This window comes from Hordeum vulgare, chromosome 3H (genome assembly GCF_904849725.1).
Source record: "Hordeum vulgare subsp. vulgare chromosome 3H, MorexV3_pseudomolecules_assembly, whole genome shotgun sequence".
NCBI lineage: Eukaryota > Viridiplantae > Streptophyta > Magnoliopsida > Poales > Poaceae > Hordeum > Hordeum vulgare.
In genome coordinates, this window is record NC_058520.1 from 24034860 (window position 1) to 24045968 (window position 11109).

The 11109-nt window shown below is 45.6% G+C and overlaps 1 protein-coding gene across 1 annotated transcript; it reads right to left on the reverse strand.

The window, feature by feature from the left end:
• Positions 1 to 2482: 2482 nt before the first annotated feature.
• On the reverse strand, positions 2483 to 9777 carry LOC123439361 (cytochrome P450 711A1). Its single transcript, XM_045116086.1, has 5 exons — positions 9422 to 9777; positions 8954 to 9106; positions 6494 to 7286; positions 6276 to 6371; positions 2483 to 3034 (listed from the first exon to the last, which is right to left on the reverse strand). The coding sequence occupies exons 1-5, from the start codon at positions 9643 to 9645 to the stop codon at positions 2699 to 2701; spliced, it is 1602 nt and encodes a 533-aa protein (XP_044972021.1). The 5' UTR covers positions 9646 to 9777; the 3' UTR covers positions 2483 to 2698.
• Between the last annotated feature and the right edge of the window lie 1332 nt (positions 9778 to 11109).

Sequence of the window (11109 nt, forward strand, 5' to 3'; positions counted from 1 at the left end):
CAGGGCCGTTAGGAACAGGTTGGCTGCCAGGACCCTCTCCAAAGATTACTTTTAAATCTTTGACCATATCAAATACTTCAGCACCAGTACGGATGACAGGCTTCCCCCGGGGTTCTGCCTTGCCATTGAAATGCTTGCCTTTTTTCTTTAAGGGATGCTTGGGCGAAAGAAAACGACGATTGTACGGGTACACATTCTTCCTACATTTGTCCAGATATATACTTTCTGTCTGATCCAAACAGTTCGTGCATGCATTGTATCCCTTATTTGACTGTCCTGAAATGTTACTAAGAGCAGGCCAATCATTGATGGTTACGAAAAGCAACGCTCGAAGGTCAAATTCCTCTTGTTTCTGCTCGTCCCACACACGTACACCTGGTTCGGCCCACAGCTGTAAAAGTTCATCAACTAATGGCCTTAGGTACACATCAATATCGTTGCCGGGTTGCTTTGGACCTTGGATAAGCACTGGCATCATAATGAACTTCCGCTTCATGCACAACCAAGGAGGAAGGTTGTAGATACATGCCATATGTACTGAGACCAAACCATAAGTTCCTTGCGTCAGCTGCAAATCTCGGGAACTCTCTCTCGATTTTTCTCCACTGCCGACCATCAGCGGTGTGCCTCAACTTATCGTCTTTCATACGATCTTCCATGTGCCATTGCAACAACTTCGCATGATCTTTATTTCTGAACAGACGTTTCAACCGTGGTATTATAGGAGCATACCACATCACCTTGGCAGGAACCCTCTTCCTGGGTGGCTCACCCTCAATATCACCAGGGTCATCTTTTCTGATCTTATACCGCAACGCAGTGCATACCGGGCATTTATCCATATTCTCGTACTTCTCACCGCGGTAGAGGATGCAGTCATTAGGGCATGCATGTATCTTCTGCACGTCTAATCCTAGAGGGCAGACAAGCTTCTTTGCTTCGTACGTGCTGGCAGGTAATTCGTTCTTTCTTGGAAGCATCTTCTTCATCAGTACCAACAACTTTTCGAATGACGAGTCAGTCACACCGGTCTCTGCCTTCCCCTTCAGCAATTCCAGTGTGCTACCCAGCTTCTTCTGGCCATCTTTACAAGTTGGGTACAACAATTTGTTGTGGTCCTATAACATCTGCTCGAACTGCAACCTCTCCTTTTCTGTGTCGCAACCTCGCCGTGCATCATAAATGACCCGGCCAAGATCATCAGCGGGCTCATCTGGTTCCCGTTCTTCATCCTGATCTTCTTCTTCATTGTCTTTCATTGCGGTATCAGCATACTCAGGGAACATAGATCGGTAGTTTTCATCATCGTTCTCTTCTTCTTCATCGTCGTCTTCCATCATAAAACCGGACCAAAGCAGGTGGCTCTGAATGACTCTTGAGGAAGTGTAATCCTTCTCATTCCGACATTAAACACATGGACAAAACATATAGCCACCACCATGCTTGTTCGCATCGGCTGCATCTCGAAAGGAATGCATGCCTTCTCTGTAAGCGGCTGTGCGTCGATCATCGTCCATCCATGGATGGCTCATCTGCGTTATACGACACTATATCAAATACAATCACGATCCTAAAAATTAGTACCGCACGGTCTAAACGAGGAAATATAGTTGCTAACCTTTTAGAATAAGTAGAAATAAAGAGGAAGAGGTTTAAGCGTGGCTCGGGCATCTCATATCGTAGTTGTGTTCGGTGAACTGAAGCGGCGTCACTCTAACACACATTTCAACAAACACCTCTAGTGCATCCAAGAAAAATGGAGAGCTAGCACACACCCACACTCTTCCATCCAAGAAAAATGCAAGGAAGAGGGGAGAGGGGGGCTGTGGCCAATATATATAGGCACATGACTTTAGTCCCGGTTTGAGACACAAACCGGGACTAAAGGTGGCGCACATGCGGGCTGCACACCGCGTAGCCCTTTAGTCCCGGTTTGAGACACAAACCGGGACTAAAGGCTCCTTACGGGTCGGAATCAAAGCCTCGTGGGCGGCATTGCGATTTGGGGCGACGTGGCCGGGCCTTTAGTCCCGGCCCAGAGGGAGGCCGGGACTAAAGGGTCCAGGCCAAAGGCCCGTTTTCCACTAGTAATACGTAATATTAAAAATTATTCTACATAAAAAAAAGCCACGCCTATTCCATAGCTTTGCTATAATGTATCACAAGCCTCCTTTGGACGATTCTACATGAAAAGGTTCCTCCCGTCGACATTTCCAATAACTTACCATTTACACCGCTCCATCAAGCGTTTTCAGTAATTACATGAAAATACATTCGCTGCCACTTGATAGGTGGCTTATCATTTTTGAAACAACTCTTAAATCAAGAGGAATATATCAAAAAGTGTTCCACACAAAAAAAGTTTATCCTAATGCATTTGTTTCCAACGGTATATCACAGGCTTTATTCTGACAAGCGGTTAAAAAGTAGGATAAGAAACAGTACCAAAACACACATGCCTTTTTTTTAAGCAACCCACTTCGGGAGTCTATGTATTGTAGTTCTATATTGTTTACAGAATAATACTGTGAAAATGTTCATAGAATAAACGGGTTGTATATATATGAGAGAGGCCAGGGAACTTCAACAATACACTTATATGTTTGTATTCACAATACGTTCAAAATATGATAGATGCCACAATATGAGTTCACGAGAAAGATGTAATGGAGGAAACACATATTCATCACAGAACCATCTAATCCTTGCGCCTCTTGATGACCTGAAGTTTTACTCCATGTTTGAAGTTAACCACGATCCCATACTGGAACTCCAGAGGTGACTCCATGGTAGGAGAGTGACGAAACACGTAGTGGCGGTACAAATGGACCATGGCGAGTTTTATCTCTTGAATGGAGAACTTCTGGCCAATGCAAGCCCTAGGACCTATGCCGAAGGGAAGGAACGCATACGGGTGCCGCCGTTTCTCCTCGTCGCCAGCGGGATCAAATCGCTCTGGGCGAAACAACTCTGGCTCAGGGAAGTTGATGGGGTCCTTGGCAAGCACGCCCAATGCTAGCCACACCCATGTGCCCTGCATACATATAGCAATGGGATTGAAACGTTAATTATAGGGAAGCCTTTGCAAAATAAATAGTTAAGCTCTGTCCGGCCCTGAAATTCACTCCGCCGTTATCTCATGCTTTCACCTTCCCGGTAAGGACGCACTTTGTACATTGCTATGTAAGAAAAACGGTGGATCGTTGGTCCATGGTCTCACCTTCCTTTCCCCACTCCTCTCCTTGTCGCCGCCTAGGCGAGCTGATGGGCAAAGCCCAGCCGGCGGTAGCAGGGCGTTATTCCGGGCATCGGTGCAGCGCATGGGTCGTTGGTTAGGTCGAGCTGGTGCGAGGACACGGAGACTCTCCCTTCGGATGTGGTTGGGGTTGCACCCGTCACTCATTGAGGCGGGGTTCGGGCGTTTTCTACTCGACTCCCCTGGTGCTTGCGCCCCTGCCGTCCGCTGGTTAGGTACGACTAGGCCTGGTCTCGACTTGACGCTAGCAGCGCTGTGTTCGACAAGGGTTTGTGACAGCTACTGCATGCTTGTAGTGGTGGTTGTCAGCGATGGTGATTGTCGTGGCGAGCTTTTGGGGTTCCGATGGTGCGGTTGTGGATGTGGTACTCTGGCAGGCAACGTTCGGTGGTGGTTGCGCCTCTCCCTCTCCTGGATCGTAGTCGGCGGCGCATGGTGTAGGGGCCAGGTGTCGGCTGCAAGCTCGATGACGATAGCCTAGATCTAGGGTTTGTGCTTGGGAGGGCCAGATTGGGGCCCGAGGTGGTTTGGAGCATGTTCTTTGGGTAGGAGGGATCGAGGTGGTTTGGAGCATGTTCTTTGGGTAGGTGTGCTCGTGCAAAAATGCTACAGCTACGTAAATTGCTACTTAATATTACGTAAAAGTAATATCTCTTTTCTTAATCCTAACCACTCCCCCTGATTTTCAGGGTGGAGGGGCGCACCGGCCAATTCAACAACCCACATCAGCATGTACGTAAGTTTTCGTAGTAAATTTACGTAAGTGTAGCAAAGCTCGTGCTCGTGGGTGGTGCTCATGCTCCCTTCGCGGTTACACCGCTAGTCCATCATATTTTGGTTGGGGACGTAGGTGTGGATGCCTCGTATGGTGGAGGCGCCAACCCAAACTTGGGGACTGGTGTCGGGCTAGGAGTAGATGAAATCCCTTCGGTCATCCTATCGTGGTTGCGTGTGGTGTGGTGTGATGTGCGCGATCCATGGTAGCCCACGACTGGGATGCCGAGGCAGCCCTGGATGGCGGTCCGCATGGTTGCTCATCCGTCGGCATCATTCTAGTGGTGGTGGCTCTCCTCCTGGGGTGTGTGAGCAATATGAGGTGTTGTGGCGGGTAGGTCGGATGCGCCCTCTCTTTTAGATGAGACACACACTGGTATGGGTCTGGGGATCTGACATAGGTTTGCTCCTCCTAGCGGCCTCATGATGGCACAATTGAGTTACAGAGCAAGAGCTATGTGCCTTTGCGCCGATGATGGTGACACCCGTGGGTGGCTCGCTCTTCTTGAAGATGTTGTTGTGGTTCTTCTCTTCGTGTCACAACTCCAAGTGAATACCTATGTTCGGTGTGGACCTAGTAGTGGCGCCGCTTTGCGTCATTCTCCTTCTTGTGGGCATTCCTGTGGAGCCTAGGCATGCTAGGTCGTGGCGTGGGGGTGTTTAGTTTGTTCAGTGCTTGTTGCTGGTAGCGTAGTCATGTGCGTTCTACGTGTACCGTGTATCTCAAGATCGGCTTTGTAAGAGGGCTATCTCAGCATTTTGTATCATTCGGCCGTATACTTTATTTTGATGTTGCTTTAATTACAAGGAGGGGCTAAATCCTGTCTCGAGAGAGTCAACATCATTTTGGTTTTGCATTTTAATTTTTCTTCTTTTACCATATTTTCTGTGATTGTTCTTTTTTCGCAAATACTCAAAACTTGTGTATCATTTCATTGATAGAATGAATTAGAACAAGACCGCCAGATGCCATGGACGTGATGCACTGAGTAGAGAGAAAGGGGATGCTCCGCCTAAATAGGGAATGCACCACAACTAATTCCAACAAGCCATGAAGTAGAGGGGTAGACCGAATCCACCATGATAGCCAACATCACTCGAGCCACCACGGGGACACTACGAGGGAACAAGGTGGAGCCTCCAAGAAGGAGAATGACGCCATGACGATGTTTCCATCCGATACAATGAATTGAACCAAGGGTTCCCCCTGTGCTCAAAGAGGGACGTAAATGAAGGCCATGGCGTAGGTAAGTGGGCCAGGGTGACAGCATAGGTGCGGTTAAAGGTCTTACCTCTCAGAATGAAAATCCAAGGTCTGCCTTAATTGGTGTTGTTTGACAATGACCTTGTTAAAGGCATTATTTTGAGAACGGGGACTATCTTCAGTGTGAAAATTCAAGATTTACTAACCGCCGCGAGAAGTAAGTGGGCCGGATCTCAGGGAAGGGAGGTGGGATGCAACGCCAGTGCCACGGGAGGGCGGATCCGAACCGCTGCAGCCATCCCTGGGCAGTGCGTGGCTTCGCGAGTGGGTCCTTCGGCGGCAACGGCGTGAGCGGAGGCTAGGGTTTCTCGGTGTTGTCTCGGGACGGGCGATGCGGGTGAGGTGAAAAGGGGTCTTTGTGACGATTACATCACTTTTATGCATCCATACTGATAATCATGCGCAATGAAGGTTATGAGCTTAGTGGTGCAACACGTTCTAGAACCAGGTAAATGTTGAAATTTTTGGATGTCTGTGTTGATTAAGAAAACGGTCTCCCGGGTGTCTAGCTGAATTGTGAAATAGAAAATATAGAAAAAACCAAAAAATTGTATGACTTGTTCTCTTTGGGACGGTGTCCCATGTGTGCTTCCCATGTGTTAATAATGACTTGTTCTCGTTGGATTCAATACAGAAGTTAAGGCTGGCTATAGTGGGGAGTATCATATAGTAGTATCACGCATATGATACTATTGTATGATAGTACCTTCATAGTACATAGTATCATAAAGTAATAGTATCATAGATGACCTTATTTGTTGACATGCATGACACATAGTAGTATAGCATTTAACATGTTACGGTATCTACCTATGTTACTCTAACCCTCTCTGTCTTCTTTAATTATCTGCCACATCAGCATATTTGCTAGTCTCAAGTACATGATACTACCTTAGTTACTCTCACTATGACCAGCCTAAAAGCAAACAAGTTGTATGTTTATATGCAAGCACACACGTATATATGTAGAAATATGTATACCTTCGGAAGGACATAGCCACCGATCTCCACCGTCTCTGAGGTTTCCCTTGCCACCAATGGCGATACCATGTAGAACCTCATCGATTCCTGTAGTACCTGCATTTCATGACACGTATGTAGATATAAAAGATGTACACAATGAACCTTTTGTTTTGTTGCCAAATTCAAGCATGAATAGTGCTTGTTTTTCATTCAAAATAAAGGACAAGAGTGCGTGCCTGATCGAGGTAAGGGAACTTGGTCTTCAGATCGTCCGCGGTGGGCACATGGTCGAGGGGGCCAAAGGCGTCGAGTTCTGCGAGCAGCTTCTCCTCCACCTCTGGGTGCTTGGCGACGAGGTAGACCACTGTGGACAAGGTGAATGACGTCGTCGCGGATCCAGCAAGGAGGTGCTCATAAGTCAGCGCGCTCATGTAGTCCGGCGTGAGCAGCTCCTGTACAGCAGCGCCGCCCCGCTCCCTCGCCGCAAAGACAACAGACAGGAAGTCCTTGTGCTGCTGCGATGCTGGATCGCGCGTCCTCGCCGCCATCAAGTTGGCCACGATGATATCCATCTGTCTGCTTAGCTCGTGGTTCACATCATCGATCTCCCGGTCGGCCGTGCCTGGTAGCCGCATGAGCACTTGTCGGAACGGTTGATGCAGGAATGGGACGAGCGACCCAACGACAGTCGACAGTGACCCCGTCAGGTCCATCTTGAGTGATGTGGTCGCTTGCAGGTGCATTTTGACGAACTCCGCTGGTACTTTAGGCGTCGCGGCACTGTCGATCCGATCTTTGACGGTGGACGCCGGCTTTCCTGACAGACCAAGATCCGCACCGAACGCTGCCTTGGCGATGAGGTCGGTGAAGAGGGTCAGCGCGAACTTGGAGAAGGTAACCTCTTGTCCGTCGCTCAGGTCCGTAACCGCGCGTTCGATGTATGACTCCATGGTAGGGATGAGGCCGGCGAGGTGGGATGGTTGGTAGATGGAGGTGAGGATGTTTCGCATGGCCGACCACCTCGTATTCCTGCGCACAACACATAATTTTTTGGATTGATTTTTTTTTAATAAATGTTTTAGATTGATTTTTTTAATAAATGTTTTAGATTGATTTACGTTGTAACAGGACAAAACAAAACACACTTCTCTAGCCCAATAGCTCAAGAACCCCCCACCCCACAATAACCCATCGCGCTTTAGAAAGAAAAAACACCGCGAGACATAATGACATCAATAAACTCTTTAAAATCGTCCATGCGGTCATGAAAAGGTATGTTGCGCAGAAATATAATCATGAACAGATTTCATAATTGTATAGATGGAATGTGCAATTTAAACCACAAAAATATCTACTTGGTTGCCAGTATCTCTACATGCCTTTATTCGCGTTGCTTAGTGATGCCCAAGAAGATCGCATTATACCAAAAGTAGTAAAGTTCAATTTAGTACAACGTCTTTCCTTCAGTATAAAGGCAAAACAAATTTTCATGAACCCGTGTTCGCTAGGTTGAGGGACGTAGCATAGCACTATTCATGTCCAATGATATTAGAAGCATTGGATAAAGATTCTCTATCCATGACTAATATAATAGGAAAAAGTGTGAAATTTGTGTGGCACGAAGTACAGATTCTGAGTCCGACACTTCGTGCTTTGGTGACAGACGAAAAAAATACAAAACTTGTACCGCGTGTTACTATATGCCATATTTTATACTGAACTCTGAAAAAGTCATGAAGAAGATTACAATCATCTCTGGTAACCAAATATCTAAAAGTAAAGATACAAATATCTCATTTTTTTCTTGTGGGGGGGGGGGGGGGGGGGGAGGGGGGAGGACTTTCTCAAACTTGCAGGAAGAAAAATGTTTTCTTGGTTTTTTTGGTTATTTTTGTAAAAAAAGAAAGGAGTCTCCCCCTGCTTCACTTTATTGATGAAGCAACGAACAATCAGGTTCAAGAAGCCAACATCGACTAAAGCATCTAACATCCTGCCACTAACCAGAAAAACCACGGAAAAAGTCTAAAGCGTCTTGCTGAAAAATATTACTTTTCGCTGGTTAATGTTACTTGAGTGATCGGTGTATAGATCATCTGAAAACTATGGCTCGTATGAACATGAAGATATAGGAAAAGCTTGGTGAAAGAGTTTCCATTTTAGAGAAAAACAATCCTGCCGCTAAATTAACGACGCTCTCACACCTAACAAGTAACAAGACCACACAACACGACACAATACAGCCCGACGTACAACAGAGATAAACGTCAATAACAACAAAATGGCAAAAGATACACGATGCTCAAAAAACAGCTAGTAGACTCCGAACACACCATGCAACAGCTTGAGCATCAACGCCCTCGTCCAACCCAGAAGCAGGCCAAATAAAAGACATAGTCAAGAAAGCATCAGTTTTATTTATTGTAGAAAGAACGATTAGCCCCAGCCTCTGCATCATTGCCATGAACACGAGACATTTGGTGCGAGGGTGGGGGGTGGGTGGGTGTGGGTGTGTGTGGGGGGGGGGGGATTGGGGGGACAAGTTATTTTTTTTTGCAAATAAGATTAACATGCAACTATTATATCACTTCCCTTGCCAACATTTTAAGATATAATAATAAAGAACAACTCCTCATCCAAAGATAGAGAGCGCTCAATCTCAGATTTAATCAAATATTTTACATAGGATCAGTAGTTACCTCGTGAACATGAGGCCTTTTTGATGGATCGGGGAGTTGGTGATGGGCGAAGGCATACTCCTGTTACTCATGCTCTTAAATTTCTTGATGCCTACTTCCTTGCAGAGCTCAGCATCTGCGACCATGATCAGCGGCTGTCTTCCCATGTGAAACCTACACGCGCGCAAACCGAATCAAAAGCATTATACTTCATATCTACATGTAGCCCATACATAATCTAATAGCGAAAATCCTACATCTACTAAAAGTTACGAACGTGTTACGTAAATTTTCAAACTAACTAACTCTCTGCCCCCTGATTTTCAGGGGTGTGGGCCCCTTCCTCCCCCTTCTCCAATCACAGTTTGACAACTACACAATCACGGAAGACTTAGTAGACTCGTACGTAAGTGTAGCATTGCTCATCTAATAGAGAACGGTCTGAGTTTGGAACTTTTCTTTGTGTTCAAACAGTAATAAGTGGGTCACCTGAAGATAGGGCCGTGCTTTTTGGCAAGCACGGAAAAGACGTCTGGGCCATGCATGGCGAGAAGGTGGAGGTGGCCGATGAGTGGCAGCGGCAGGGGCCCCGGCACATGCCGCACCTTCCAGTAAGGCTCGTACAGGTACGCGACCAGTAGTAACACCAAGGCCATGGCCACCAAGGTGGTCGCGTACTCCTGAATCGCCCACATAACCGTGCCCGTGTCCATCTCTCTTTCACTCCCGCGCGTAGGCGCAAACACACGCTATTTACTCAACTGTGGGTGTGTGTCGATGTGTGCGAAGAGTTGCAAGCAGTCAGACTATCTCTGGCTTAGTATGAGTCGCAGGCATTGATAGTGTCGAACGCTGCTACTTGTAGCACCAGAACAGCATTTCTTAAGATTATTTGTATGTGATCGGATGAATAAAAAATTCTGGCCAAGCTTACTAGATGCCGATGCCAGGGACAAGGTGAGATGCTATCTGTCCCGCTCTTGTCCTGTTAGGATTTCTTTTTGGCATATTTTTGTCCCCTTCTCAACAATCAAGCTAGAATTAAAATAGAGAATTTGAGCTGTTTGTGATTCAGGTCTCTCAGTTTTTCTTCTTCTTTTTCGAGCAAGTTCAGCTGCCGCAACGACTACTCCCTCTGTTTCATAATATTTGTTGTTGGGAGAACTAAACTAGTTCTTCCCAACAACAAATATTGTGATATAGAGGGAGTACTTTTGATGAGTTGGGACTTGGGAAAGCCTTATTTGGCGCTGGAGCGATCTGAGCCGTCGTCACATGTCATATGTATAACGTTATTTTTAATTTTTAATTTATTTAAAAAAACAAATTCATATTTTTTTTGTCTTTTTGATCTTCCCTCCGTTTTCCTTAGGTTTTGGGAGAAAATATTTTTGATATTTGTTTTGCATGATAAATATGATTTTTGTCTTTTGTGAGATGCATGACTTTCCTTCTTGTGAAGACATGAATTTGCTTCCACGAAAGACACATTTGTGCTTCTTGGTAGAAAAAAACAAGGTTTTTTTTTTCGTGAGAGGCATAGATTTACCTCTTGTGAAGGCGTGGAATTTGTGTCTCTCGGAAAAGAAAGAAAAAAAGCACGCAAGTTTTTCTTCCGGGAAAGACATAAATTTACTTCTTGTAGAGGTATGTATTTTTTCACGAGAGCCACAGTCATGCCTCTTAGAAAAGCAAAAAAACATTTTTTTTCTTCAGGGAGAGGCACAAATTTCCTTACACGATAGGCACTTCCGTTCCTCTCATAAAAAGGAAAAGACTAGTATTCTCTTTCGTCAGAGGCATAAACTTATTTATCATGGAGGTGCAAATCTACGACTGTGCCTCTCAAAAAAAGGAAAAACATGTTTTATTTTTTATTTTTTCCACGAGAGACCCATATTTACTTCTCGTGGAGGGACGGAGTTGCCTCCGTGAGAGGCACAGTTGTGCATCTTTGGAAAGTGAAAAAACATGGTCTCTTTTTGGTTTCTTTCTGGAAAAAAAGTTCATAAAAATGTATCAGCATAAGATCTAGTTTTAAAGATCTTTATTCGAGGTTTCGAACAATGAGAACGATTTGAGATATGAATGCACGATTGGAGGGATAAATTGAAGAGATAAAACGTTTTAATAAATAATCTATGAACAAGCAATAAAAATACTGGTTGCGGTAAATG

Excerpts from the sequence above, each read along its gene's own strand:
- LOC123439361 (XM_045116086.1), bottom strand. The coding sequence starts at position 9,645 with ATGGACACGGGCACGGTTATGTGGGCGATTCAGGAGTACGCGACCACC. Across the intron at positions 9,107-9,421 it reads AAGCACGGCCCTATCTTCAG|GTTTCACATGGGAAGACAGC; the intron begins GTGACCCACTTA and ends GCGCGCGTGTAG. Across the intron at positions 7,287-8,953 it reads AAAGGCCTCATGTTCACGAG|GAATACGAGGTGGTCGGCCA; the intron begins GTAACTACTGAT and ends TGTTGTGCGCAG.